Here is a 27851-nt window from a genome sequence, read left to right on the forward strand (position 1 = left end):
TAACTCTGCACTTGTAGTGGCAAAATGTACTTCCACATTCATAAGACTTGACGTCACTTGGTGGCACTTTCTTTTCTTTCACTCTCTCTCTTGCCATGTCGGTGTTTCAGATGTTACTACATAATTTAATATACATATTACATAAGGTCAGACTGGGCAATTCCAACTGTGGGGCAAATGTAACTAGGGTTACCAGATGACAGGAATTTTCCTGACATGTCAGGAATTTTAGCCTTTTGTCAGGAATGGGGACGGAACACGAAAATGTCAGGAAATTTTAAAATTGATAGATTTTTTTATAAAGTACATTATTATTTACTTAAATTAACCCAAACACGTTGTAAAAAAAATAATAAATGAGATATAACTTTGTAATTATTAAGTAACAAATCTTTACTCAAGCATACATACATAGATGTTTTAGAAATCGAATCGAATCGTACCGCGTGTTGAGGGCTAGACCCCCCCCGTCGTCGTCGTTACAAATATGAATGTCAGGAAAAATATTCGGAAATCAGGAAATTTGTATCTGGTAACCCTAAATGTAACCATGTACTCTAAAAATACAGGGAGTCTGAACCACGCCAAAAAAAAATTGAATACAATGCATGAAACAGCATTATCAAAATTCTCACTGGTCAATAGGTACTCTCAGATTGTCTAGCAACTTTGTTGTAGTGCTGTAATTTAGACCAAATTTTTGCCTTATTATTTCATTAGAATACGATCAGTGTCAATATTAAGGTAAAAATATCTATAGTAGGTAAAAATACCTAGTGAGTACAAAATTAAATCTACTGAAACTATTCTCTCAATTGTAAACAAGTCGTTAATATTGCAGAACTGCAGAAGTGACTGCAATAAATGTTCAGAATATCACCTAGGTAGCAGTAAACACGCTCCGTAGACCAGTAACAGTAACAGTAAAAGACCAGTTTTCAAGTAAGCATAGAATTGGTTCAAGAGGGCTGACCTTGATAAATATCGCGTCTTTAAGGGGCTACCTGCCGTTTCCATCGATTTTTGAGAAGTTTTGAATCGTATCTCCTACTTTTCCACTACAGGATATATGTGGATTAAATCAAGGCTTGCGATAGATTTATAGATTTTGCACTAAGACAAACGGCTATTGATTCTTCAATCTTTTATCTCGGATGTTGAAATAAATACATGCTTATTTTTTTATATGAAATCTACATATTATTTGGGTTCGTCTTTGACTTCTCTAAAAACGTGTGTAGGGTTTTAATTTTAAACTAATGAACACAAAATAATGGCCAGAAAACCAGTTTTTTAGCCAAAAATTGTTCAATTTTGATGGCAAATATCTCGAAGACAATGAACTTTGAAGTAAATATGGATACTATATATTGCTTAAAGCCGTTGCTGTTAATATGATAAGCTACAAAAAAAAAGAAAACTTAGGGATTCAGATCGAAGGTCATTGGCGTGGGGAGCCCTTTAACTAAACTTAGTAATAAATATAAAAGTTATATCAACTTAAGTTTGAATAAAAATGTTGATAGTAACTTTTCTGTTGTCACTTATTTTGGTTGGCAACTATTGTCAACCTTTTTCTGCAAGGTAATTTTGTAATTCGGTCGTAAAAACAACCAAAACTCACTATGTAATTGCAAAAAAAAAAAAAAAAAACAATATTCTAGTGATAGGTACTAGTATATTTTACGATTACTTAGAATTTGTAGTAATACCTAATACCTAATTATTGAGTTTTTATTGCCACTTAACGGTATTTATCATCATTTGACTAAAGACCTCTGATTGTATAGACTTATGTAGGTAAGGTAGGTATGTAATTTAAAAATGCATGACACCGATGTAAAAACGGTACTCGTGCCGGCACGGATGCCTACAATTATAATCTTGAAATCTTTATCAGTATCTAAATATAATTTTACATTCAAAACATTTACCATAAACTAATTAAATTGTCAGAGAGTTATGTATCTATTTACTTAATGTTTTATTATCGGCTTTGGCTCGTGGTCGAGCTGAGATGTGATTTATTGTTCTGAAGGGAACATTAATTTTATTTCGTGGCTTTAATCTGTTCCGTAAACTGCCGACCTTATATAAACTTGTTTTCATGTAAAATTTGGTAAAACAGCAAACTTTAATATTATAAAAATGTGCACGAGTTCATGTATGTTACATATAAAGTTACTACGTTTTTCCAATCAATTACATTTCTGAAAATATTCCTATATAACTCTACTACTTATTAATTAAATACTTGAAAAAAAAACTTTAAATGCACCTGAAATAACGATGACATATTCGTAAACACATGCATAATGAATGGATAATTCACGCATTTATGTTTCTCCGCAATTTATATTTTGTGTTTATTTAAGTTCAAAAGAAAGATCCGCATGCTGTTTAAACTCAATTTGCATAATATATAGACATGTGAAAATTACCTACACTAGAATAGCCTTTTCGCAATTGATATTTTAAACTTTGCGACTAAAATTTCTCCTAATGGTTGTGTCCCACTCCAGACATGAAGATTCTTTTACAGATAGGTATGTATCCACAACGATAAATACCCGCTTTTACAATAGCAGTATTGGAAACTGGAGCAAGTTTTAACCGCTTTAGTCCGGTTGCTGGTACTTTGAGTAGCCTTTTGCGAGGCTGAGCACGCGTCCTGACTTTAGTAAAGTTATTAAAACTTGCACTATATCATTGTAAAGGATCCCAAGAACTATATATTTTGTAGTCTTGACAATCGAGCCAGAACTTAGTGGTTTCTGCGATAATTTAAGTGGTGGTGTGGCGGTATTCCTCAGACAAACGGTAGTCAAATGGATTCAATTTATTCTACGCACAAAGTAGTGATCAATTAGAATCTATGTATTTTCGATTAAATTCTGTCTCGTAATTTCATTCTCGTTAAAATTCCGTTCTTGATTGCTAATCCTACTTTTGTTTAAAATGCCGTGGTGTTTTTAGCGATCGTTCCATTTATATGGCCGACGTTCGTTTTCCAGGAGAATATGCATATTCATGGAATCGAAGGCAACCATTTCGTGGGAAATTCTGCACAAAGTTGCTAGCGTTTACTGTTCTTTTAACCATTAATGGTTTTTGGGTGTGCCACGCTGGAAAAACCGATATCAAACAAACTTCCCTGTAGCTGTCGGGATTGGGCATTTTTTGTAACTACATATTTAGTGGACACAGAGATACACATGTAAACGAATAATCACCACTCTATGTTTATAGGTAAGTTATTTCAATTTCAATGAAAGTAGGTATCTGATAGCATCAGAGTTGACCTGAAATTAGGCAACAGATATGTATATAATTTTCAACTTTTTTCTGACCCAGAAAATCAGTAAGTAAATTATTTAATTAAATTACGTACAAAATTACGCCTTATTTATTATTTCCTTAAAGTAAAGTCGAACATTGAAATCTAATGACAACTGATTTTCTCTAAACGAATAAGGTCTATATCTAATTTTTATACCTATTCTTAAAGTCGTCCAAACTTCTGTCGCCCCTTCTAAATAAAATTAGAACGTCCGCTTCCTTTTCGCGAGTTCTTTCACGTTTTTTCATCAGAATGCTAATTCGGTTCACGAATACTTTGAAAAATAGCTAAGTTAAGGATACTCAGTAGGACGCTTTATCTAATTCTTGAGTTAGTTTTAGGTGGCGTTGTAACGGGGAAGTACACATGCCACTCAATCCTAGACGGCAACAAAACGACTACGGTATTCCACCGCATTTATTTCCATACAGTTTATTATTACCCGGCCGAGTTTAGACTGCGCCCGTGCTTCCTACCGCAGCACAATCTCAGACTAATTTAATGAAGTCTTCCGTTCTGAGGTCAATGATTCAATGATTCGCCTCGAATCCTAGTAGCTATAATAGAATATATCCTTCAATATTGAGCGCTATGAATTAGTAAATGGTTTCAGTATGACTGTATGAGCAATTTACAATCTTTATTTATTTTTCTTCTTAAGTTAGGTTAATAATAATATGAATATAAAAGTAAAATATAAAAACACTTACAAAACAATAAAAAAAAGTTATAAACACATTATAAAAAACCTAACCTAGGGTGCCGCCGGCAGCGGGGCGGGGCCCAAGCTGCCGGTGGTCAGGGCCGCAGAGTGAGGAATCGACGTACTATACGCGCCGTGTCCAAAATTACCGCCTTCTGCATCTGACCCTTGATCCAACCACCTAGCTTATTTACAATTATTATTAGCTTCTGCCCACGACTTCGTCTGGAAAAATGATTATGATAAAAAAAACTACCCTTTGTCAATCTCCATAACAAATGTCAACTAGATCAGTTCAGCAGCGGTTTGAGTGTAACAGACAGACAGACAAATTAATAGGGATTTCAATAGTTGACAGCCTGTTTGTCACTTGTTTTACTCTGAATAAATAAAAAGCTTATATTATATTGAAGCACTGTTGATTGTAGTGTAAACGCTGGGATTAATACCTACATTGAGCGGTTTTTGGGTTCTATTATTCTCCCTTAGCTTGTTAGTAAACTAAGATACGGCTAGGCAAAGGCTTCATTTCGATTTCATCCTCCATATGCTTGAGCAATGTCTCTCTACACACCAATGCCGTTCGAATGAATCTAGGTCGTCCCATCATTTCATTCCTCTTCCAACACGTTTAGTAGTAGCACAGACAAAAGAGTAGGTACTAAAGAGGCGTAAAGTAGTGCCAAGTACATATTGTAGCCGCAAATTTGCCATTTCATAGATGGAGCTGTACTATACATATTCCAAAAAGTTGAAAAATGCTGTTGTTTAAAATTCGCATGTTGTACGGTAACAATATATCAACCAACGTTTTAAAATTTTCATCCTCTTTTAACCATAAAATACTTTATTTCGGTTCGCAAAATCGGAAAATATGCCGTGCCGGGAAGTATCAGGCACGTTTGCTAAGGGTGCCAACCCCGTCCTGGCACAGAAACCGATCGGATACAGCCAAAGAATACCTAAGTAACTGGTAAAAATTACGTATGCTGCGTTGCCGTAAGCTAACTACGAGTAGGTAGTACGTAAATAATTCTCACTGTCCAACAGAATATCAGGTTATCCCCTAAACTCCCTAAAGCATGGTGTCAATACTCGTAACGAGGCTATGCCTGTAATGACTGTTGGAAGCAGTTGTGAGCTGAGCGCATTTGAACAATTTAGAGAAATATCACTGATGTACAGACTTGATCCGGACGCCTTACATCACTTCATCTGCGTACAGACTTTACCAGGTTAACAAAGAGTTTGCAAGTACTGTTACCCCCATATATAGAGGTATCCGAGCGGCCAATGTGTTCACGCGTCTATTATCAAAACGTTTATCTGAAATATTTTTTTACCAATACGAGAACCTAAGAAAATCCTATGACTAGACCAGAAATGGTATGCATCACCTAATGTTCTTTGATTAACATTAATTCACGCCATATTCCGAGTAGGTATATAGGCACCGACGTCATGTTGTAATCTCATACTTAAAACATTGAATTGTTAACATTCCTGGCCATTGTCATTAATGTCATTATCTTGAATATCATAGAAAGTATAAATTCCTGGCGTTATCTCCATTAATGCTTAGGCAATAATCCTACAATAAGTGCAATACAGGAGTAGACTTAGAATAAGCGAGACGGACCACGAGTAATGAACTTGACAGTGGCTGGTGGAGGGCCTTGCATTCCGGACGCTATAAATAAAGAACGTCCCGTGCCCCGCCTCGCCCTAGGGACGTGGTGTGATGTGCCACTTCCAAGCAACTTCTACATATATACTGGGTTATATCGGTACTTGGAACACAGGACATACATAATTATAATTTTCATGAAATTTATATTTGTGTAAGTATATTATATTTAGTAAAACTACTTACATCAAATTTTTAATTAGGATATCCACAACGCAGGCTTCGTCAGGTGGCCACAAATGCAAATCCGCAGCATGCTTCGTCCAAAACAAACCAATGATGATATCCACAACAGGCTTCGTCATTGGAATGAAGCGAAGTTCACCGTACTTGGAATGAAGTAACTTGAATGTTTTTAATTATATTTTTATAAAAAGTTGACCACTGATTAATTGAATTTTTATTCGTAAGACATCAAAATATTTGGTTATACCCCGTATAAATAATAATATATTCTACAAAGACCTCGAAAAGGGTTATACGGTATTGTATAAAGAAAAAGATGACACGGCCCTTAAGGTGACTTATGAAGGCAAATGGATAAAAATATTCTACGATCCCTCGGGATAATGGGTTAAAAACGGACACATGTATACTTTTCATCACACTTGCTCGAAAAAAACCTTATTTCATGCACTGTAGGTACTGAAGGACAATGGTATATTATATTGTTCCCGCGGAACTAATGGATCATGAAAAAAAAAGCTATAACTCCTAGGGAGTTATACCTTTTTTTAATTATGTATCTAATTCATAGGAACCCTACTTGATTGTAAGTAAAATACTTTGTTTAAAGTCAAGGTATAAGGGAGTTTTCTTTTAAAATACTGAGTTTATAATAAATACTTTTTATTATTTAATTCAATTTAATTAATAGCCGTTTGAAATATTTTACTAAATTTTCAATCGTGACTGAATGCCGAAGATCTATGGACTATGTGGCCACCACTTATCAGATTGCAATTATACATCGTTTTTATCCCAAATAATGAAGTGATAAGATACTACCTCTCATTTTGGATAGTAACAGAGGGCCTACCGCAAACCATGTCCAACGTGTTGCCTCTCTGACGCACTTGTAAATTCATCCGTAAGGAATTATTACATTTTTCCTTGCAATCCTTGCATAAAGTCTTCAGGCAATAATTGCACTTGTTTAAGACGAAACAGGAGCCGAGTTTTAAATATTTTAGGTAAATATACCCGTCTTGCTAACGGAAGCGGCACCTAAAAGTAGTGCGATAAGGACAAGGCGAAAAATCCTGCGTAAAAATCTCAAAAATCGAGGTTTCGTACTCCTCTGTTTCCTCCTCCAAAACTTAACCAATCGTAACCAAATTTGGAAGTCTAAATGATTATGAAATTATCTGTGTCGGACCGTTTTGCTTTTTTGGCTAATTGATATCAGTTTTGAATGCCACGCATCTCATTGCGGCATAGTCAATTAGGCCAGTTTGGCCATTTTTGAAGGGCTCTAGCGCCTTAAAAAACAAAAATATCAAAAAAAGCAAAACGGTCCGACACAGATATTGACAATATTAATCTGTGTTGAAAAAATCATTGCTCTAGCTTCAAAAACCACGGAGGAAAACGAGGAGTACGTTTGTATGGAGAAATGACCACTCCTGTTGGCTCTTAAGAGCTAACATTAACTTCTTATCATTCAAAGTCAACAGCCTGCACTATCCGTTGATAAGGTGACACTGTACTATGCCACTAATGGAATGTGCAAACATTTTGGTTTCGTCAACAAACTTATTTCTTTAAATGCATTTATCGCTTTTTGTAAAAAATGTTTTTGTGATAAAAATGATTAGAATTACATAATAATGTATTTGTAAAATATGTATTTCAACAATTTAGGTTTTATGTGTTATTTTAATTATTACCTACCTAGTTATCTTATTCTTTTTTATTGAATTCACGATATACCTAGGTACATATTAAGTAACTAAATTAACTGCCATGAAATTCTTAGCATACTTAGAATTTAACGAGTAATTTTTCTGATGCTACCAAAATATAACATATTATAGGGGGCGAAAATCGATCTAGCTAAGTCTTATAAATTAAAATTAAATTAAATTAATTTAAGACCAACAAAGGATCATTTTCGTTAGTGACACATTTTAATCTTACAACTAATGTTAGTAGCTGTAGGTACACACACACAAACTTATTAACTAACTAAAACCTCCTAGGAAAACTATTTTTTGAGTTTTTATATGTTTTCCGAGCAAACTTGGTCTCCCACAGGTATTTTTAACCCTTTAACCGCCAGAGTCTGATATATAAGACATTACATATCCAGCTCATTTCGCCACAGTCTGATAAATAAGACAAAGATCTAATTTGGTTTTTACAGCACATTTATAACTCCCGTAACTATGCCAACCTTACTCTGCGTGGTACAATTACTGTCGGTGGCGACACGAGCACGCTCGATCAAAAATTGCTGGCGGTTAAAAGGTTAATAATAGGTAAGCACAGAACACCGCTTAGTAGTTAGTCTGTGAAAAAAGAAAAGAGAAAGAAGTTTTCGACGTACGACATAAATTTATGCTAGTACAATAGCTCGAAATAATGACGTTCTAAAGTTATTCGCAAGAGTAAAACATAACACGAGTAGCAAATAACAGAGCAAGACGGCTTTATTGCCTATTAATCGAGTAAATGGTGCTGTTCCGCATGCTCGTTGTAAAATACTGGTCTGGTGTCAAAAAGCGACGTAGCCTCGCTAATATACTTGCTAGTCTTTAAGTACTTCTAACTGACGCTATGTCTGTATCTAGAGGTATTAATATAAAGTACCAGTGAAGTGAAGGCAGGCCACATTACACGCAGAGAAGATGGGCGATGGGGTCGAAAAGTGCTCGAGTGGAGACCACGGACTAGCAAGCGCAGCGTAGGACGTCCATCACTCACAAGATGGACAGACGACGGTCGCCGGAAGACGCTGGATGCGGATCGCTTCCAACCGGCACGTATGGATATCCAAGGGGGAGGCGTATGTTCAGCAGCGGACGTCTTATGGCTGAGATGATGATGATGATGATAAAGTACCTATACCTAAACCAACAATTTGTAATTTTTCGGGTAGTTATAACATTTATTGGTTTAGCAACCAATTATAAAACCGCCTGGATCTGTCACTGAACGACCTGACTTTTAACCTACATTATTTGATCGCGTATTGTTTACATCTACCCTCAACTGGCTTAAAGAGCCATTTGAGGGTAAACTTTGTTTACTTTTAATTCAATACCTGAAGATACAGAGACAGAGTATAGTAGTTGTATTTTTGACAAAACGGGCTGATGGGTAACATTGATACAATTGCCACTTCAACCATCGCTTGCTACAAATTTAAGGGATTGCCAACATGACACCGTTGATGCGTAATAAAGACGATGCTTACACAGGAGACTGAGTAAAGTTGCGCTATGTAAAGTACCAGTATTGCATCGGGAATAGGTACATAGGTGACGTCCTACGGGTAAAGGTACCTTATGGCGGTTGGCGCTTACGCTATTATTAACGCCGCTCTAATATTATTGCGGCACTATGTGACGTAAACGCCAGCCGCCATAAGGTACCTTTTTCCGTGGAACGTCACAATTATTTACTTACGTACGTTCTGACTTGTTATTTCCTGAAAACACCACCTAGTATTAGTAATTCTGGGGTAAACAACTTTATGACTGGTTGCAACGATATGGTGTTACGAGTATAAAATGCAGTATAAAAGATAGGGCAGCCTAGATTACAAAATAATTGCTAACATGTCATATAATAATGACATCCCACAAATACACCTAATGTTATATGATGAACTAGCTGTGCCCGCGGCTCCGCCCGCGTGGAATTCGATCTGTGTCAGTAAGCTAGAGTATGGTAGAGGACTGCAGTCCAGATACAATATTTTACAATTAGGCACCACAAAATAAAACTACAATCCAAAATCAATAGGTTTGCGATATAAAAAAAAATCGATATAAAAACGCAATTTGATAGACATTTGTAAATTTTTACTTTTAGTTTGGAAATCAGTCACATCATTTTATCACGAAAATCAACAGTACTACAGCAGTAACGTTGCAACAGAGTAATGCTGCCGCAGTCGCCATAATTATAAAGTCATTGAAAACGCGTGCGAAGCGAGCGCGAAAATTTATCGATGTAAAAAACGCAATTTGATAGACAGTTATACATTATTTTTTACTTTTAGTCCCAACCAGGCGCGAATCCAGGATTTCATACAGAGAAGGGACGGGACAGTTTTCTATCAGCCTAGCTTCGCATAGGGCTCGACATTTAAGGGTCTCAGCGAGGTTGTTTTCATACAGAAAAGATGCAAGAAAGCAGAGCTTTGAATTGACCAAGTGAATTGAATTGGCGAGTGTGAGCAAGGCAGAAGGCCCAGCTGCGAAAGAGGAAAGCTTGGATTTGGATCCACGCCCAAGTGTAATTAAGGGAGAAGATCAACTTTGCCATAAGGCAGAAGACCTCGCGTAAGACCTTACGCCGAACTGCAAAGGAGTGGCTTGAAATCGAATCTATGCATGTAATCACGACTCTTCTACTGCTCGCTCTTTGGCTTCACTCGAAAGCGCTACTTCATAGGATGCTTTTAGTTTTCGGCTTTCACGGGGCCCCTTATAACACTTTGACAGTTAGGTCTCAGGATCGCGGCTAAGGAGCAAGTCAGCTTGGCCGCCAAATCTGGCGTGCAAGAGAGCAAAATTCGCTATAAAATCGGTAACCTATGTCGAATAAATCGGTTGGCCGCAAGCCCGAAAGCAAGATTTTTCCATGACTTTAAGGGCCTCCGCGTAAGGTCAAATCGAAAGCGTACGTTGGAGATGTTCTTACGTACCCTCACTCTCTTACTTGATCCCTATATACGGCCCTTCGTTATTAGATGGGTACTTGTATGTACACGTATAAAAGTTTCATGTAGGTACCTACTCCACGACGACTGCAGTGCTAATGCAGCCTGCGCTTTTTTTTGCCTACGGTTTTGGTGCCATAAGTAAGTGCTTATTTTGCTTAAAAGGGTTAATCCGGCACTGCAAATGACAGAGGTCAATGTTTTTTTTTCAAAGTACCCACCTTCGTGGTCATACGGCGATACGTATGAATATAGATTTGATATGGGTGCAATAATTACGATTAGGTATAATTCATGATAGAGAAACTTAATAATTTTAAATAACTATGCAATTATACGCGTGTTGATTTGTGTGTTTATTTTACCTCTACGTAACTATGTAAACTCATTTTTAGTTTTCTTGATTACTTAATGTTTACTCAGTTCCCCAAAAGATGGCACTGTGCAATGAGGGGCAATTAATTTACTGTCGTTTAATTTTGTTGTATTATTAATTTATTAAATCAACATTCCATTATTCCATTATTTTTGTTGATATATCCGTACCCCCTTTCTAAACTTAGAGTTAATTTGGCAAAATCTTTCCTCGGTGGCTTATTCATGTCACAATGTATTAAATTCAGCGCCATCTGTTAGTTTACCAGGATACTCAATAGTTGTAGCACAACTATTGAGCAATAGTTGAAAAGAGTTTGCCCCTCTTTCCTAAGTAGCGCCATAAGATTCAGGGGCAAACTTAAGTCAATCGAGTGTTATGGCTACCCCCCCTTTTAGGGGTTGAATTTTTATAGCCTATAACCTGGCCGGGGATTTTCTCGACAGATTAGTAAAGTTTTCATCAAAATCTGTTCAGCCGTTTTCACGTGATGCGCGTTCAAATAAACAGACAAACAGATAAACAGACAAACAGATAAACAGATAAACAGACAAAAATTCTAAAAACTGTTGGAACGTGTTCTGTTATCGATTCTAAGTATCCCCAGCCAACTTTTTTTCAAATATCTTCCATGTACAGACTTTCGACCGTCTTCAGCTTTATTATATGTATAATAATATAATAGATATAGATAGATATAGATAGATTTAGGCCGTATATCATTGGGAATGTATTCAGCGGCCACACAAAAAGCAGTAAATATGAATAAGTACCCGAAAAATAATAAAAATACCTATGCGGTTCAAGTTTAATTAAAAATACGCAAGCAAATTTTCACAGGTCTGTTGGGCATTTTACACAATAGTATCTAATATTATGTTGTTGTAGGTATTACTATAATATTAATAATATTTTTTTAAATACCACTACCGAATTGAATCAATGGTACTTGGTTTTCTTTAGTTTGAATCGGTTCTGACTAATAAACTCGCTCATAACATATCAGTACCTAGTAACAAGTTTCGTCTATTGGAGTACTTGCACGGAGAACTGTCTTCTCGGATCTATTTCGAAAAGCGACTTCGTGAGCTTGGCTTTTATTTCCATCAAGTAGTTACCGACTGCAACCAAGCGATTGCTTGAGGCGGTCCAGTATAAATGTGATATTTGGTTAAATACAGTTGCTACGGATCACTTGATTGGTTAGGCTGATACGTGGACTGCTCGCAATTGCTCGCTAACTAATGTGAACACAAGCCCGGCTTACTCGCGTTCATCACCTCAGAAATTCCTTTACCCATTCGCGTCCTTCGACGGGATTTATTTTACGATTGCCATAAACGTGCGTCAGGGTCAGGTTCTTTGAGACGCCAATGGATTTCTTGGAATGCTTTTTGCCCTTTTCGCTATTAAAGTGGCCGTAAGTAATCGTAAAGTGACCTGGATAAAGTGTGCAGTTTCCTTTGTACAATCAGTTTGGTGTTGTGTCTTTTAAAAGTGATAAATTATTATTTATAGTTAAAGTCAAAAGTTCAAAAGTTCCCTGGGATGGGACTTAATTGTATTCTATATAACTCACGTGTTGTAATCTAAATAAATAGTTCTTTAAAAATCGCCCTTCACATTCAAAACTACTCGCGTTAACCCCAAACTCAACCAGCACTCGATAACATAAACAGTACCTAATAACAAAGAGAAGTTAACGATATAACCGAAACAGCAAAACAAATTGATTAATCGACCGCTCGACCGCGCATCATTAATAAAGTTGCTGCATCTCGGCTTCCGTTCGCACCAAGAACTCAGACGGCGCAAGGAGTTGATAGAAACGGTTATTTTATTGTGAAGTCGAAGGAAGCAGTTAGCGGCGCAGCGCCGACTCATTTGTGTCAGCTCTTAATTGTCTCAGCGAGATTTCATCGCGACCCAGATCGGGAAGGTTAAATTCCTCAGGCCGCCGAATAAACCTTTTAAAGTATAAAAGAATACCGTTTTTGGCGTGAATCTGGAAATCTTCCATGTCAGGAAGTTTGTAGAGATTTATGCAAATACGTTAATATTATGTAAGAAGCATGCTTTGTTCTTCGCATATTTGCCGTGCGGCTTCATATCTGCCCGTCAACTTGGCTGAACAGGCAGCTTCCTTTCCTGTGATGGAAGATACCAAACGGCCATTTTTCATTTTGTTGTCGTCTTTTCTAATTACTCAGTTTCTTATACAATTTTGTGGATATACAGTTCCTTATTCTGTACAACATAAGCGTCCTACAAAATAAAATCTTTCAATGAGTTACGGAAAACTTATTGAATTTTCCGTAACTCAATGGGAATTTTCATTTTTTTTGTCCTAAATGGATTTCTGGTGTACTTCTGACCAGAATAAGGTTCTTTTCAAAACCACAATTTATAAAAATCTGACAAAAAAATTAAAAAATGGCCCCAATACATATACCTGCCTAAATACTCAGTCTACCTATTTATGTCTTCATTAAGCTTATTTTGTATAACAATTCCACTTGAGGTAGTTTCCTAAATACATCATATTAACGTTTACTACGAGTATATTTATTGTATAATATATGCGGATATGGTAAGGGGCCCTATGTTCAGCAGTGGACGTCTTATGGCTGAGATGATGATGATGCGGATATATGCTATTATATGTATTAAGCTGATTTATAATATATTTCCGTATCCATGTTGTGTATCCGTGGGACACGGCACAAATTCAAACCCATCCAACATTTCTTCGGTCTCAATGACGGTGCAGCCCTACCTACCCGTCTACCTCCACTCTGCACTAGCGCCATATTTTTGTTATTGCTTATTCTGTTTTTTTTTTTATAATTTTACATTTTTGATGATTAAATGCCGTTATTGAACTGTCATCTCCATACAATTTATAACTTTAAAACTCAAAATTGTACTCAATAAAATTTTGAGTTAATTGTACCTTACCCAAGCTATTCGAATTCTAGTAAAAGCATATATTTATGGAATGTGCAGAAGTATTTTTTTCTTATTCATATTAAATTTCTTTAATAGGTTGTATACTCACGAAATTATTAAATGTAGACTAACAATCGATTAAAATTACGTGAATAACCCGTTTTAATATGTCTTATAGTCTCATGTTTCATAGTGACGTTTTGTATTTCCATTCGTTGTCTAACTACAATGTTTACAATGTTTTACAATTGTCACTGTCACAGAGTCAAGCTATAGCACGTACACAAATAATAACAGAGTTGAAAAACGTCGGAACGTCTGCGCTTTACAGCACGGTACAAAAAGGTCGTCGTTATGCATCATTTCATAATAACCCACTGTCCTTTGTCAATGTTCAATTAGGCGAGACTTCAATGCTACATTATTGTTATTGACGTCGCTTATTTTAATGTTCTTGTATTCTATTCTACCCGACTTCTGTCTGACTGACTATATTTATTTGTTTTCTACGTCAGAAAACTCAGAACTCCTTTATATTCATGGGAATTTTCATAAGTAAGATATGGAATTTGGGCCTTAATGTTGGTGATTGCTATAATCGTTTTATTTATCTCATATGTAGATATGTTTCATTGTTGTAAATGTCGCATTTGATCTATTCTTTCTTTTAATTTCGTCTACAGTACTAGAAAACAGCCCGATTTAACATGTAGTTTTGATTAAATTTAACATTTCATTCAGTGCTTAGAGAGCTTAATGGGTTATTTCAAATGTTTATTAAAACTTGTACCTACGTTGTATTAAAAAGTACTAGTGGTTTTTAATACATTTTCCCACGAGTACTTTGGCAATAGAACTTTTTGCTGCCGTGTCGTAGCAAACCGGGTGCCTTTCTCAACTTTTGCCATGGTATCGTTTTACCTGCATTTTTTGCTTTCGCTACAACAATGATATCTCGCGTAGGTACCGTTTCCGTCTGCTCCATATATTGTTCTAAGTACAAATAGACGTAACGTGAAGGAAGTAGCATTGTTTGTATTATGTTGCTGCAAAGCTATTGTTTATTTGCTTATTTATTCGTACGAGTAAGTGTAAATATTGATATAGGTGATAATGTTATAATTCAAGGCAATACAGTAACCACTAGACTGGCTTCTGGTACCTACTCACAAAGTAACTCTTCCGAGAAATAGGAACATCTAGTCAAAATTATGGCGTTTAATCTGCTAACTATTCAGGCAAATTGCGCATTTACGTCGGCTTCGTTCGTTATCGAAGTTCCAGAACACGCTACTCACCACTACTGTATGACGTCACACGTAGGGTTGCCAACCGTACTATATTATATAGTATTGTACTATATTTCGGCTCTCTGTACTATATACTTTTGGAAAAATATATAGTACTCTAAAATACTATATTTCCGATTAAACGTATATTACACTCATGTTTAGTGCTTTATCTAAAAGTACTATATTTTTTTGAATAGTACTATATTTTTGATGCCTTATCCTGGAAAATACTATATTCCACCAAAAAAAGTTGGAAATCCTAGTCACACGTGCTCAAATTGTGTTGTTCCACGTAGACATAAAGAGAGTATTACTCCCTAGGTAGAATGTTTAACTTATTATCTCTAAGTCATGTTACCCAAGACCTACGAAAACATTTATTATATGTATTACACATAATCTTATTAAATCTTCCCTACTTGAGCAAAGTTTGGCGATACCATTGCTATACACAGTAGGTATGTAACCGCTACCGAGAGTGAGTGTTTGCGGTTTATATCGCTAATGAAGTTGCTCCCACCGCGGATTCATTAATCTTGGAGCACTGCGAGCAACACTTTCATTTTGCTAAAACATTCTTAACGCCTGAGAACAGAAGATTCTAGCAATTATGAGGACGCTCATGACCTTAATGGGTATTTTAAAACGGTTCATTAACAATATGTGTTATAAGTACTTTAAGTGTAAGGAGAAGGAGGTATAAATAGGTACTGTCGTAGATTCTCGACTAGAGGACTATTCAGATTGGTACTGAATTTATATTTGCTTCTGTATTGAATGGTACCAATTATTTTCCCCATATTTCCGCAAAATATGAGTTTGTTATTTGTGTATTCGATAAATAGAAGTAAGGAATACTTAAGTAGTACTCAACAACTAACAATTATACCTATAATATGGATCTATAGTTATTTTAGATGTTCATTTGAATCTAAATCACATTAGATGCCTTAAATATTGATTTTAATTTGACGGTGGATAATTATTAAGTTATTCATAATTATGCACAGGCATTAGTTATTACTGGTACGCATTTGGTAGCATAGGTATATTTAGTTTTGCAGCTAAACTAAATATTGGAGTTCATCAATTTTATGCTGATGAGCCTGTGCTTTAATACTGCATATGTTTAATCAATCGTTAATGGTCCATAGGTACCTACCTAATAATAGTAGGTAGATCTGGTAGATGTGCCCGCAAGCAGGATTTTAGGATATTTTAAGCATTAGGGTTAGAAAATGTTTCTGCTGCCTTTTTGTAGCAGTGTAAACGGGAGATATCACTGTCAATCTGCTTGATGAAAGGTGTGTTGAAAAGTGTAAATGTTCTAATCGCGAAAACAAATTTATTATGGAAGTTATATTTAGGTAGGTACCTACACCTAGTTTATATTGATAGAATAAATGCTCCATTATTATTTTGGTCATGTTTGAAACTTCAGTAAAACCACGTGGCCGGAATATACTATACGTAGTTACGAAAAATGAACTTAGCGCGGGCCTGGTCCCTAACAACTATTATTCTTGTCTAAAATATCGACGACTGTTTGAATGTTATAAAATTAGTAAACTTAATTTACTATCGGCCCTTCCCTCGGTAGTCCCCGTGTACTTGTACAAGTACAATTTAAATTTCTGTTTTGAAAACTCATATATAAATAAAAGAAAGTTCCAAATTCAAAAGCACAAAAATTTGCCTGGGTCTTACGAGGATTAGCCCGCACACAAACTAGCCCTATCGGGGGCTGTCACCTAACTTACATAGGTGCTACTAACTTACATACTAATAACTTATAGTTACGTATAATCCCCGATAGCTTAATAAGAAGCCATTTTTAGCATTAGAAGTTAGATAATTTATCCCACACACAGAATTTACTGCTGACTGTACTTACAGAAGTTCCTTTATTTGTGTGAAATACCTAGCAGTTAATGAAAAAAAAACTTTTTTACGGATCTAATTCGTTAGCTGCTTGGGGCTAAATAAATATCTTATTTAATTGAGATTGCTCTCAGAATGGTAAAATTCACCTCTTTGATACTCCGTAAGTTAAAATAACGTCTGTAAAAAAATACTTATTTAGTTCCTTTTGTAGATGTTTCCAGCATTGTGATTTTATCAGTATTTACTGAACACTACGCACAGTAGTGTAGGTACTATTTTTTTGGGCAGTCGTGTAGAATGTGAAAAATTCCAGATCCCGTACACAGCATTTTGTTTTTTGAAATTGTGACAAAAGACGCGCCTGTAACATTTTTAGTCGGCTGCCTCCGACAACCGAGCGCCATAATTAGTCCTCGAAAATGTCGTAATGACTCGCGACTAGCGATGGGTAAAGTTTGTACATTTTATCTTTACAAACTTTTAAAAATTGCATTTTAAATTATTCATCTATTATGGGCCATCACCTAGATAAATAAATAAATAGAGCCCGCATAATAAACACAAAAAAATAACGTTTTTTGTAAGAACTCCGTTAATTTCATATATTTTTATTTATAATTTTCAGTTATATCTGCAATATTTATAAAAGATAATCTTGAGAACTGTCCTCCTGTAACGGTTTTTGAGATAGAGCTTGCTGACAAACAGACAAGACGAACGGACAGTGTAATTTCCATTCCCAAGACAGGAGGTGCTTCGATGTAGTGAGTAAAAAAATATCGTAGCTGACATATATTTGCGACATGTAATTTACAAGTGAATATTACACAAAGAGAGAAATTTCAGACTTATACAAAATTTAAGTCAACATTTCACGCTGAAAACTTACAAGCGGCCCATCACTATTGCAGAGCTCGTGACATCTGAACTTACTTACTCGTAAAACAAGCCACTTACGCTCTTTATGAAAACGTACTCATGAATTAAATGATATTTTGTGTATAAATAAGCGTATTTATTTATACTTGCGCGATAATTTATTATGACTGTTAAATTTTGCTTTGACAATTCAACACTCAACCAACCGTGTATCATTTCTACTTACTAACTTACGTAGATACCTCAGGTACTTACCTAAGATTTGATGGTTATAAAATCCAATATTTGTGGTGTTGCCAACGCCATTGCCAAATTGTCGATTAATTAGAGTACCTCGATGCTTGTTTGTGGACTCGACTCCGCATCTTAGACGTCAGTTTATGGTGTTTGTTTACAAAGAAGGAATCCACAACACGATCAATATTGAATTGATTGTGACAATTATCTTGCGATGCGAAGATAATTGTTACAATGATCGAGTGATTATTTGAAGAAAAAACCTAATATTAGGTAGAATGATTATGAATGGGATAGTTACTAAATAGTGATTATTTAAACCAGTGCGACTAATTTCCTCTTCTTACCTGTTTTTTGTAGATATTCTTATACTCATTCTCTGAAGTTATTCCACGTTGCGACGGTGTGGACGTGTCTCGCCACCTTCCTTCTATTTAAATAGGTAATTCCGTCGCAGGAGCTGCCGTAGATAGCGACTCGGTCCCAACTTAACTTGATTTTCTGAGGCAACTTTAAGAAGCTATGTGTTTCCTTTTTCAAACGGCAAAAATATCCCTGAGTCAATTCGCAGTAAAACGAAAATTACCTTTCTGTTTCATTTCTCATGTTAATTTTATTTCGATCACAAAAAGTTAATGACAAATCCCTGCTAAGCTATTGTGATATGAGCCCGCCAAACCCTTATCAAAGTCTGTTTTTGTTGATTGCTAATGCTTGATTTTGTTGCTACACCAAAAAGGCTCTCATATCACTGACGTCAAAATCATTAATAAATCCGAGGTCTATCCTAAAACACATGAATACTTGATTGAAATATCACTTAATCGACATTTATTGAAAAAAGCGAAAACAATTAAAAACCGTGACTTAATACTACAGAAAAATCTGCTATTTAGTTCAACGCAAACAAAAAGAGAACATCTTGGAACTCAACTTCAATATTGACATGAGATGATGACTTCTGTATACCGTATATCGTTACTGCACGTTACACTTATTAGGATATTTTAAAGTGCGAGTTCATCATGTACTAGGTACTACGTAAATAACACGACTCACATACCCAGACAATGGTATGGTCGTAAGTATGTGTGGAAGTGATGACTCTCCGTTCACACTTTAACATTAAAGCCTCAGACGACGGCGTGGTATACAAGTTATCTACAGCTTAGCTTTAGATCTTGACTGAGCAGTCACAAACAATTTATATGAAACGCTCAGACTCGAAATGGATTTTGTAATACGGCATTGTATCCGAGGCTTGTTTGTTGCCGCAGCGCGAGAAATAAACTAAATCTATATACGTGCTTCGAAATAACATTGCATTACTTTCACTTTGTTTCTGTAGAGGCATACGTTGCCAGATTCGTGTTTAATTTATGTAGTATGTATTTTTAAAGAGATATTTCTGCTTGTTTGCAGATAACCGCAACTGCCGCTGGAGTAACGATCAGTCGACAGAAGATTGGCGCGATGCGGGGGGCGGGGCCCTGGTGAGGTCCCGCCACGGTATGGGCTCTAACATCAGCCAGCACTCTGCCAAGGGGCTAAAAGGTCGACGCGCCAGGTCTAGTGGCGACCTTTGCAATGGCGACACCAAGAGCCAGACTGAAAGTTCCGTCTGCGGATCTGTGGTGGGCGACACCATGGGCTGGAACAGGTCGCTTCCAAATCATTTGGATGGAAATAGACATTTAGCTGAATACAGCCGGGTAAACAACAACTATGGGGAGTTCGGAACATACAACAGAACACACCCTAAAGGTGGACGCGGACTACGATACCGAGTGTCCAAATCTGGTGAGTTAATTAATGAATATTCAATCATTGTCATGTTTTAATTGCTAATGCGTCACGACATGTTCTCGTTTCCACTATTCGAAGTATTAATCTGGATTCAGATGAAATACAATTTAAATGCTGTTGTATTTTAAAACGTGACGAGTATGCAAGTTCATTGAACGACATCGCTGCAGTTTTCGTTAAAGCTTTTATAATATAATCTGTTTGTAGTTCATTAATTTAATGAAGTGAATGAATTTCAATTTACATTGAATATTAATAACACAGTCACGATAATAATCGGAAATGTTTTGTTATATGTAATACATCAAAATATAACGGGTTCACTCACTGCTCACGAGTTTTACATTCCTCACGGTTATTTTTGGTATGAGATACAAAAATACTACTTTTTCCGTGTTAAGCACATAAACGGCATCTACTGATCTCTTTTGGGTCGTTTGATGATAGTGGAGGTAATAGGTTACTATACGTCACGCGGAGTTACATTCGGGCGTCGCCGCTGTGGCCAGCTGAGGCCAACATTGATTAGCAAAGCTTTGTCAATGACACGCTCACTTTAGGACTTCATGTTTGTCAATTATGTAGCCCCATAGTATGTTTTATTTTGTTAACTGATTTCATACTTTTTGTATGTAATCATGCATGTAAATATGATCTCATGAGTAATTGAGTAAGTACCCATTTGCCGAGCCATGTTTATTAAATAAAAACTGAATAGCTAATAGAACTCTTACTAAGACTATCGCTAATATGTATATGAGCAGTTGACTACTATCTAATACCTTTAAACGAGCAATTCTTGTTTATTTATTTATATGTATATATATTTTGGGGGATCTCGGAAACGGCTCTAACGATTTCGATGAAATTTGCTATATGATGGTTTTTGGGGGCGATAAATCGATCTAGCTAGGTCTTATCTCTGGGAAAACGCGCATTTTTGAGTTTTTATATGTTTTCCGAGCAAAGCTCGGTCTCCCAGATATTATTAGTTTATTAGATTAATTGAGCTATAACTTCCGTAAAGATAAACTGATTATGATCGTCGTATTGTTTAACAGCTAACAGGAGTAAGAAATTTATGTTAGCTGTCTTAATTAAAATCTCTTAAGACTCAGATTAGGCTTGGCTCGGTAATAAACACTCTCAGCCGTTCATTTGCTACCTAGATAAACAAATAAGGTTTTGTACAAATTATATGTATCTTTATTTTATTATGCTTCATGAGTAGCTTTACCGACTTGTTTAGGTACATAAGGCCAAACAATAACGCGACAAAGTTACTGCAGTCAGAAAGATTGAAATATTAATTAAGGTCTATACTAGTAGGTTTAAACTCTTAAAGGACTAAACATTTTTTAATTCTAAAGTTTTAACATTGTCCTATTTCAGTAACTAAATATTAGTAGGTATAATAAGTTAATTTAATAAATAAGTAGGCAGAATATAATATTATGTACATATTCAAGAGCGCATTGGCGCATAGTAAAGTAGTATGCGTGTCATTCCATATTCCCCGGTGGGCTCGCAAATAGCTTTTTAATAGGTGTGGCCGTACGAACGGCTGAACACCTTGAGCGAAACCCCTAATGCCTTGGCTATCGATCATAACGCTTCGCGGTTCCTTTGGCGCCTACAGTTGATGGAAATGTAGACACGTTTATTTAGCCGGAAGATTTTGGATTGCGTAATAAAGCTTTTATACTAACGTTTTTATTTTTATGGAGTTCACAAAGACTGGTTCTTAATAGTGAAATAGCAGCAATATCTTTCGTTGCACCTAGTGTACAAACAGAAGTTTACAATATCTTTAATTGATTTAATAGGTACCTGGCTGAAAACGCAGTGTACTTATACGTACAAGTACACTGCATTTACTTTTTGGTAGTAAAAGTTCATAAATTTCATAGCTTATTTTACCTTATCCTATTTCTGTGCCTAATGGTAACATTCCATTTCTGACCGCAGCTGCACTACTGGTACTGAACGTGTCGGCGTTATTGTCAATTCTGTACTAAAATCAACAGTAATGCAGCTGTCGTTGGAAATGGACTGTCACATTAACTGTTTTGTTTCATTTAATCCAATAATATTTTGTTAAAATATTTTTTCTTTTCACCAGACAATTTGTAAAACATTTCAAGTCACCGTTAAAACGGAAAGCGAATTTTAAAAGAAGATAGGAGCACTGGAAACTATTGCTTTGCTTCGATATAAAGAAGTACAAAGTTTCCGACCGATGCGATGCCACCCTCGGGGCGTAACTTCCCTGGTCGACTGAGCTTCACTCGATACATAAACGAATTTTACAATGTTGGGACCAACATAGCTTTATTTATCGAAGAAATCTTATTACATTTTATACTTTGGACACTATCTTGATAGATTATAAATTATAATCCTCTTTAATTTATAAAGTGGAAAAAGTTAACTGCCATTATGAAAGATGCGTTTTTTAAATATTAACATTTTAGATTTATAATTATTGCAAAATAACTAAAAACAGAAATACTATTTACTTGTTGATTTATAGCTGACCACCTCTTGTTTCAGTCGTACAGTTGCTTCTTTCATAGCTAATGCTAATGTCATACTTATTGTACCTTGGCTAAAATAAATGTACCTATGCAAAGGCTTATCGCACGAAGTGTATCATAACATAGCCCTCGTTGACCTAATTCCTGACTTTATTTTCTGCAAAGACGTTAAGTGTATCGTGTCTATCGTTGAAGAAACATCAAGCCATTAAGCTGACGTCACTTGGTAAGAGCATCGCCTATAAACGTCCGGCTAAAAATAGATTTGTGTTGTGTACCATCGATTCCCCGTCGCTCCAATACTTACACGCGCCATAAAACTTGCAATAGGTATTGGGTGAATGTGGAATTTGAATTATCTCTGAATTTTGTCATAAATCATAGCAATAGGAGATTTATTTATGCGACTCGACTAGACATCGCTTGTTGTCATTAGATAGTGACTTCCCAATGCCAAAACCGTAAAAGATTTTGGAACAAGTACCTAAAGTTTATTATAATTATTATACATATTTTCATCGCTTCACTGTACCCAATTTTCATTGATATTGATTATTATTTATATGAAATACTAGCTGTGACTAGTATGCCTAGGTAGGTACCTATTCTCTTATACAAAGATTCAAGTTCAACCCCTTTCTCACCACCTTGGGGGATGATTTTCAAAAATGCTTGAATTAGTTTTCATGTTTTTTAATTTATTACCTTTTTCTCCAAAAAGTTAAAGACGAATTTTCATCCACTTTTTAGCCCCCTTAGGGATTGAATTTCCAAAAACGTTGCAATTACTTTTTTTTGTAATCGGCTATTATGTCTTTCTAAGAAGTTTCAAAGCATTTGTAATGGATTCTAACTTTGAACCCCATTTTAACCCTGTTAGGGGATGAATTTTACAAATCGCTTAAATCACTTTTATTGTCTTCTAATAATATCCCCAAATACAACGATTCAAATCCCGTGCTCGAAAAAATGCATGATATCCATACAAACTTTCAACCCCGTTTTCACCACCATAGGGATGAATTTTCAAAAACGCTGAAATTAGTTTTCTTGTATTTTAATATAATACCTTTTTACAAAGTTTCAAGTTCCTAGCTTCAAATAAAATTTGCACCCGCAGACGAACTTCCATCCCCTTTTTAACCCCCTTAGGGGTTGAAATTCCAAAAACGTTGCAATCACTTTTCTTTGTAATCGACTATTATGCCTTTCTAAGAAGTTTCAAAACCATTTGTAATGGATTCAAACTTTCAACCCCTTTTTAACCCTGTTAGGGGATGAATTTTACAAAACGCTGAAATAACTTTTCCTGTCTTCTAATAGTATCCCTAAATATAAAGATTCAAGTCCCACACTCGAAAAAATGTTTGATATCCATACAAACTTTCAACCCCTTTTTCACCACCTTAGGGGTTGAATTTTCAAAAACGCTGAAATTAGTTTTCTTGTATTTTAATAATATACCTTTTAACGAATTTTCAAATTCGTAGCTCAAAAGAATAAAGTTTTCTTTTGAGCTACGAATTTGAAAACTTTAACCCCATACAAACTTTCATCCCCTTTTTAACCCTGTTAGGGGATGAATTTTACAAAACGCTGAAATTACTTTTATTGTCTTCTAATAATATCCCCAAATACAAAGATTCAAGTCCCGCTCTGGAAAAATTTTTTGATATCCATACAAACTTTCAACCCTTTTTCACCACCTTGGGGGATGAATTTTCTAAAACGCTGAAATTAGTTTTCTTGTATTTGAATTTGATACTTTTTTACAAAGTTTCAAGTTCCTAGCTTAAAATAAAATTTGCACCCGAAGACGAACTTTCATCCCCTTTTTAACCCCCTTAGGGGTTGAATTTCCAAAAAATGTTGCAATCACTTTTTTTTTTGTAATCGGCTATTATGCCTTTCTACGAAGTTTCAAAGCATTTGTAATGGATTAAAATTTTCAACCCCTTTTTAACCCTGTTAGGGGATGAATTTTACAAAACGCTGAAATTACTTTTCCTGTCTTCTAATAATATCCCTAAATACAAAGATATCCATACAAACTTTCAACCCCTTTTTCACCACCTTAGGGGATGAATTTTCAAAAACGCTGAAATAAGTTTTCTTGTATTTTAATAATATATCTTTTTACTAAGTTTCAAATTCCTAGCTTAAAATAAAACTTGAACCCCATACAAACTTTCATCCCCTTTTTAACCCCCTTAGGGGTTGAATTTCTCAAAATCGCTTCTTATCTCTTGTACACTTTATAAATGCAATCTGGTGTGCAAATTTCAACTTTCTGGCTTTTGTAGTTTCGGCTCTGCGTTGATGAATCAGTCAGTCAGTCAGGACACTTGCATTTATATATACAGGGTGATTCATGAGACGTGAGCAGGACTAAGCCTACACACTCAGTAACTGATAATTGATCGATCACCGTAGTATTTAGGTGAAACAACCACACTTTTTCCTATTTTTTAACTTTTTTGTGAGGGTAAATTTAATTCTCTACAATCTTGGTCACCCTACAAAACCTAATTAATAAACATAAAACCTCTTTTATCGTAATGACAGCATTTTGATTACGAAGAAAATGAACTGTCAAACTTGGTGAGATACGAGTTTTCAAAAGTAACCACACCGTGATGACAGTGATGACATTCAATTTGACACAGAATATCGGTAGTTTGGTATTCTAATTTTAGGGTGACCATGCATGTCGTAAATAAATGAATAACTTTTTTTTTCAACATGACTACAAAATTAACGTTAAACTCACTAATAGTTACTGATACGAAACAGTTGGTTATTATTTACGAAATGCGCAGTGTTAGTCCTGCTCACGTCTCCTGAATCACCCTGTATTAAGTTTAAACAATAAATAACCAAACCCGGCCCGTGGTCACAAATGTCACAACCGGGGCATCTGTCCTATAAAGAAGTGTAAAAATTGTTTTTTCCTTTCAACGGAACATTTATACTACAGAGGAATTCGTCTTCGTGGAATTCAGTGATTAGCAAACGTAAGCGTAAAAAAACATCCAGTCACATTACATCGTACGTCGTGACTGTGTGTAGTAAAAGTGACAACAAGTGAATAATCAAGATCAAGTGCGGGTAATTGTAAGTAGTTCAATTAGACCGCGCGGCAAGAAGATGTCGATACTATTCCTCGCCAGTTTGCCTGTGATCACGAACGTAACGTCACTTTCGAAACGTCAGGTCAAATAATTAACGTCCCGTTTCAGTTTAAAATTATAATTTAAAATGGGTTCCTGTGGCCTAATAGCATATAATACCCTTAATTTTTATTATATTTACCTAGTTATAAGTTTGTAAATTTATGTACCTATTTAATTAGCAAAAACATTTAAATCCTATTAATTAGTTAAACATCGATAAGATGGATCCTTATAAAAAATCTCCTCATCTAAGCTTTTTCATAGTTGCGTCCTAAAGGTAAAAGTTCCGCTTTGGAAATCTAATCCCAAAACTTTTCGCATTCAATATTGGATTAATTTCCTCTACCGTAATGCAACTGGTAAATAACAAACAATATTTCATACCTAGAGGTAGATATCTAATGACACGAGTCGGGGTAGGCTGAGCCTCCAAGGCCTAAGCAATACTCTCTACAATAGTACGTAAACAATCATATATAATTAATTAGTTATATATACAGTATACAGCATCAGATGGTCTTGTTTGGCTTTAATTAACTCAACCCAATATCTTTGCACATTACTCAGGTAATTACCGGATTCCTACAAGATGGATTACGCCCATATGTTGCTCTGTTATTAACATTCCGTTGGAAGCGTCACTGAGATAATGTTTCATTTTACAAGTACCTAACATTGTTAAATTTGTCAACATTTTACATCTGTCTGCTAATTACTTAAAATGAGAACTTAGTTGGTTTATTACCTGTCGCCTTGTTTGAAATGTTTTATTAGTAAAACATTTAAGTCTCAGTTGCTACCTAAATTAATAGACTATTAACATCGCATCGTATTGAATGCAACAAATAACTAGATTTTTCCCGTCTTTTACTATATTTCCAGCATTTTAATCTGCCGCCGCTGCACTCGGGGCGTGAATTATCTCGAGTAGCCTTTCAAAGACTCTTTTGCCGGCTGAAACGTAAATCGAGAATGATAATATTTACTCTGTGTAATTTACTAACTGACAGTTACTTCCTTCGGGTACCGATCTTACTTAATTCAGTCATACAAATTAATGAAATTAATTAACGAATTTAATGCTAAGTTAAAATTAAGTCACAAAACTAGCTTTTTATAGTAATCCTCTTAAACCGAAATAAATGTTACTTACTTTTTACAAAATATTAAATATTCTTTTTTAAATATACAATAATAACGCCTCCTGGCAGCTTCCTTGTAATATTTTACGTAGGTGAGTAAATATATTTTAACTAGTCAAAGTTTCATAGCTTTGACATTTACTTATATTACTCATGATTACTAAATACAGAAAGTTTAAACACAAAAAATACGTTTGGCGTAGATCAGTCTGTTTAAACCTGTTCCTTTTAGAACCAACCCCGGTCTCCCCTACCTTTAAAAATTAAATCTACAACATAAAAAGATTACCTACATACACATACATATACAATACAGACATATTATGCATTACTATTGTTAACTAAGGTAATTTTATATCGTCTGTTCGGAAAGAGAAGAGTCGTGGAATGTATTGGGCCCCATACATTCCACGACTCTTCTCTTTCCGCACAGACTCTATTCAGTGCCAATCATTGCAATACTTTACCCAAATATGATTTGTCTAACAGCAATTAGAATATTATTTATTACAATCTGATTGATGGCTGTAAACAAGTTTCGCAAACTTACAACATTTATTATACAATTTATGACGAGGAACGGATAGTTCGAATTCTTTAAACCTAATGGTTAACCCCGTTAATAAGGGGGATGAATTAAGAAACTTTGAAAAACACTTTTGTCAAAGTCCAGTTTTAATAATGGGTTCCGTGAGGAATTGAGGGAACTCCTCAAATCTTGATGGATCGAGATCGGGAAACTTGAAACGTACCCGAAGCGCGAAACTTTTCAGTTACATCACAGTTTGGCCAGACAGGAACACGCCTGCAGAATGCTACCCTACGCATAACAAAAACTTAAAACTAAAAAAGAAAAAATAAATCCTTTTTTTACATAAAATAAAATCGAGTTCAAAAGGGACTATTTAAAATATTATCTTTTTCAATGGGCTAGCAACCTTCGAGCAACACCGGC

At 35.5% G+C, this 27851-nt stretch overlaps 1 protein-coding gene across 1 annotated transcript in view; it reads left to right on the forward strand.

Annotated features, from left to right (window-relative positions):
- LOC134664728 (uncharacterized) overlaps positions 1-27851 on the forward strand; it is a 115534-nt gene that overhangs the window by 15947 nt on the left and 71736 nt on the right. The window contains exon 2 of the mRNA XM_063521478.1: positions 19661-20038. Within this exon, the coding sequence (XP_063377548.1) occupies positions 19661-20038 (378 nt within the window). The remainder of the gene's footprint in view (positions 1-19660; positions 20039-27851) is intronic.

Source organism: Cydia fagiglandana, chromosome 1 (assembly GCF_963556715.1).
Source record: "Cydia fagiglandana chromosome 1, ilCydFagi1.1, whole genome shotgun sequence".
In the NCBI taxonomy this organism is placed as follows: Eukaryota; Metazoa; Arthropoda; class Insecta; order Lepidoptera; family Tortricidae; genus Cydia; species Cydia fagiglandana.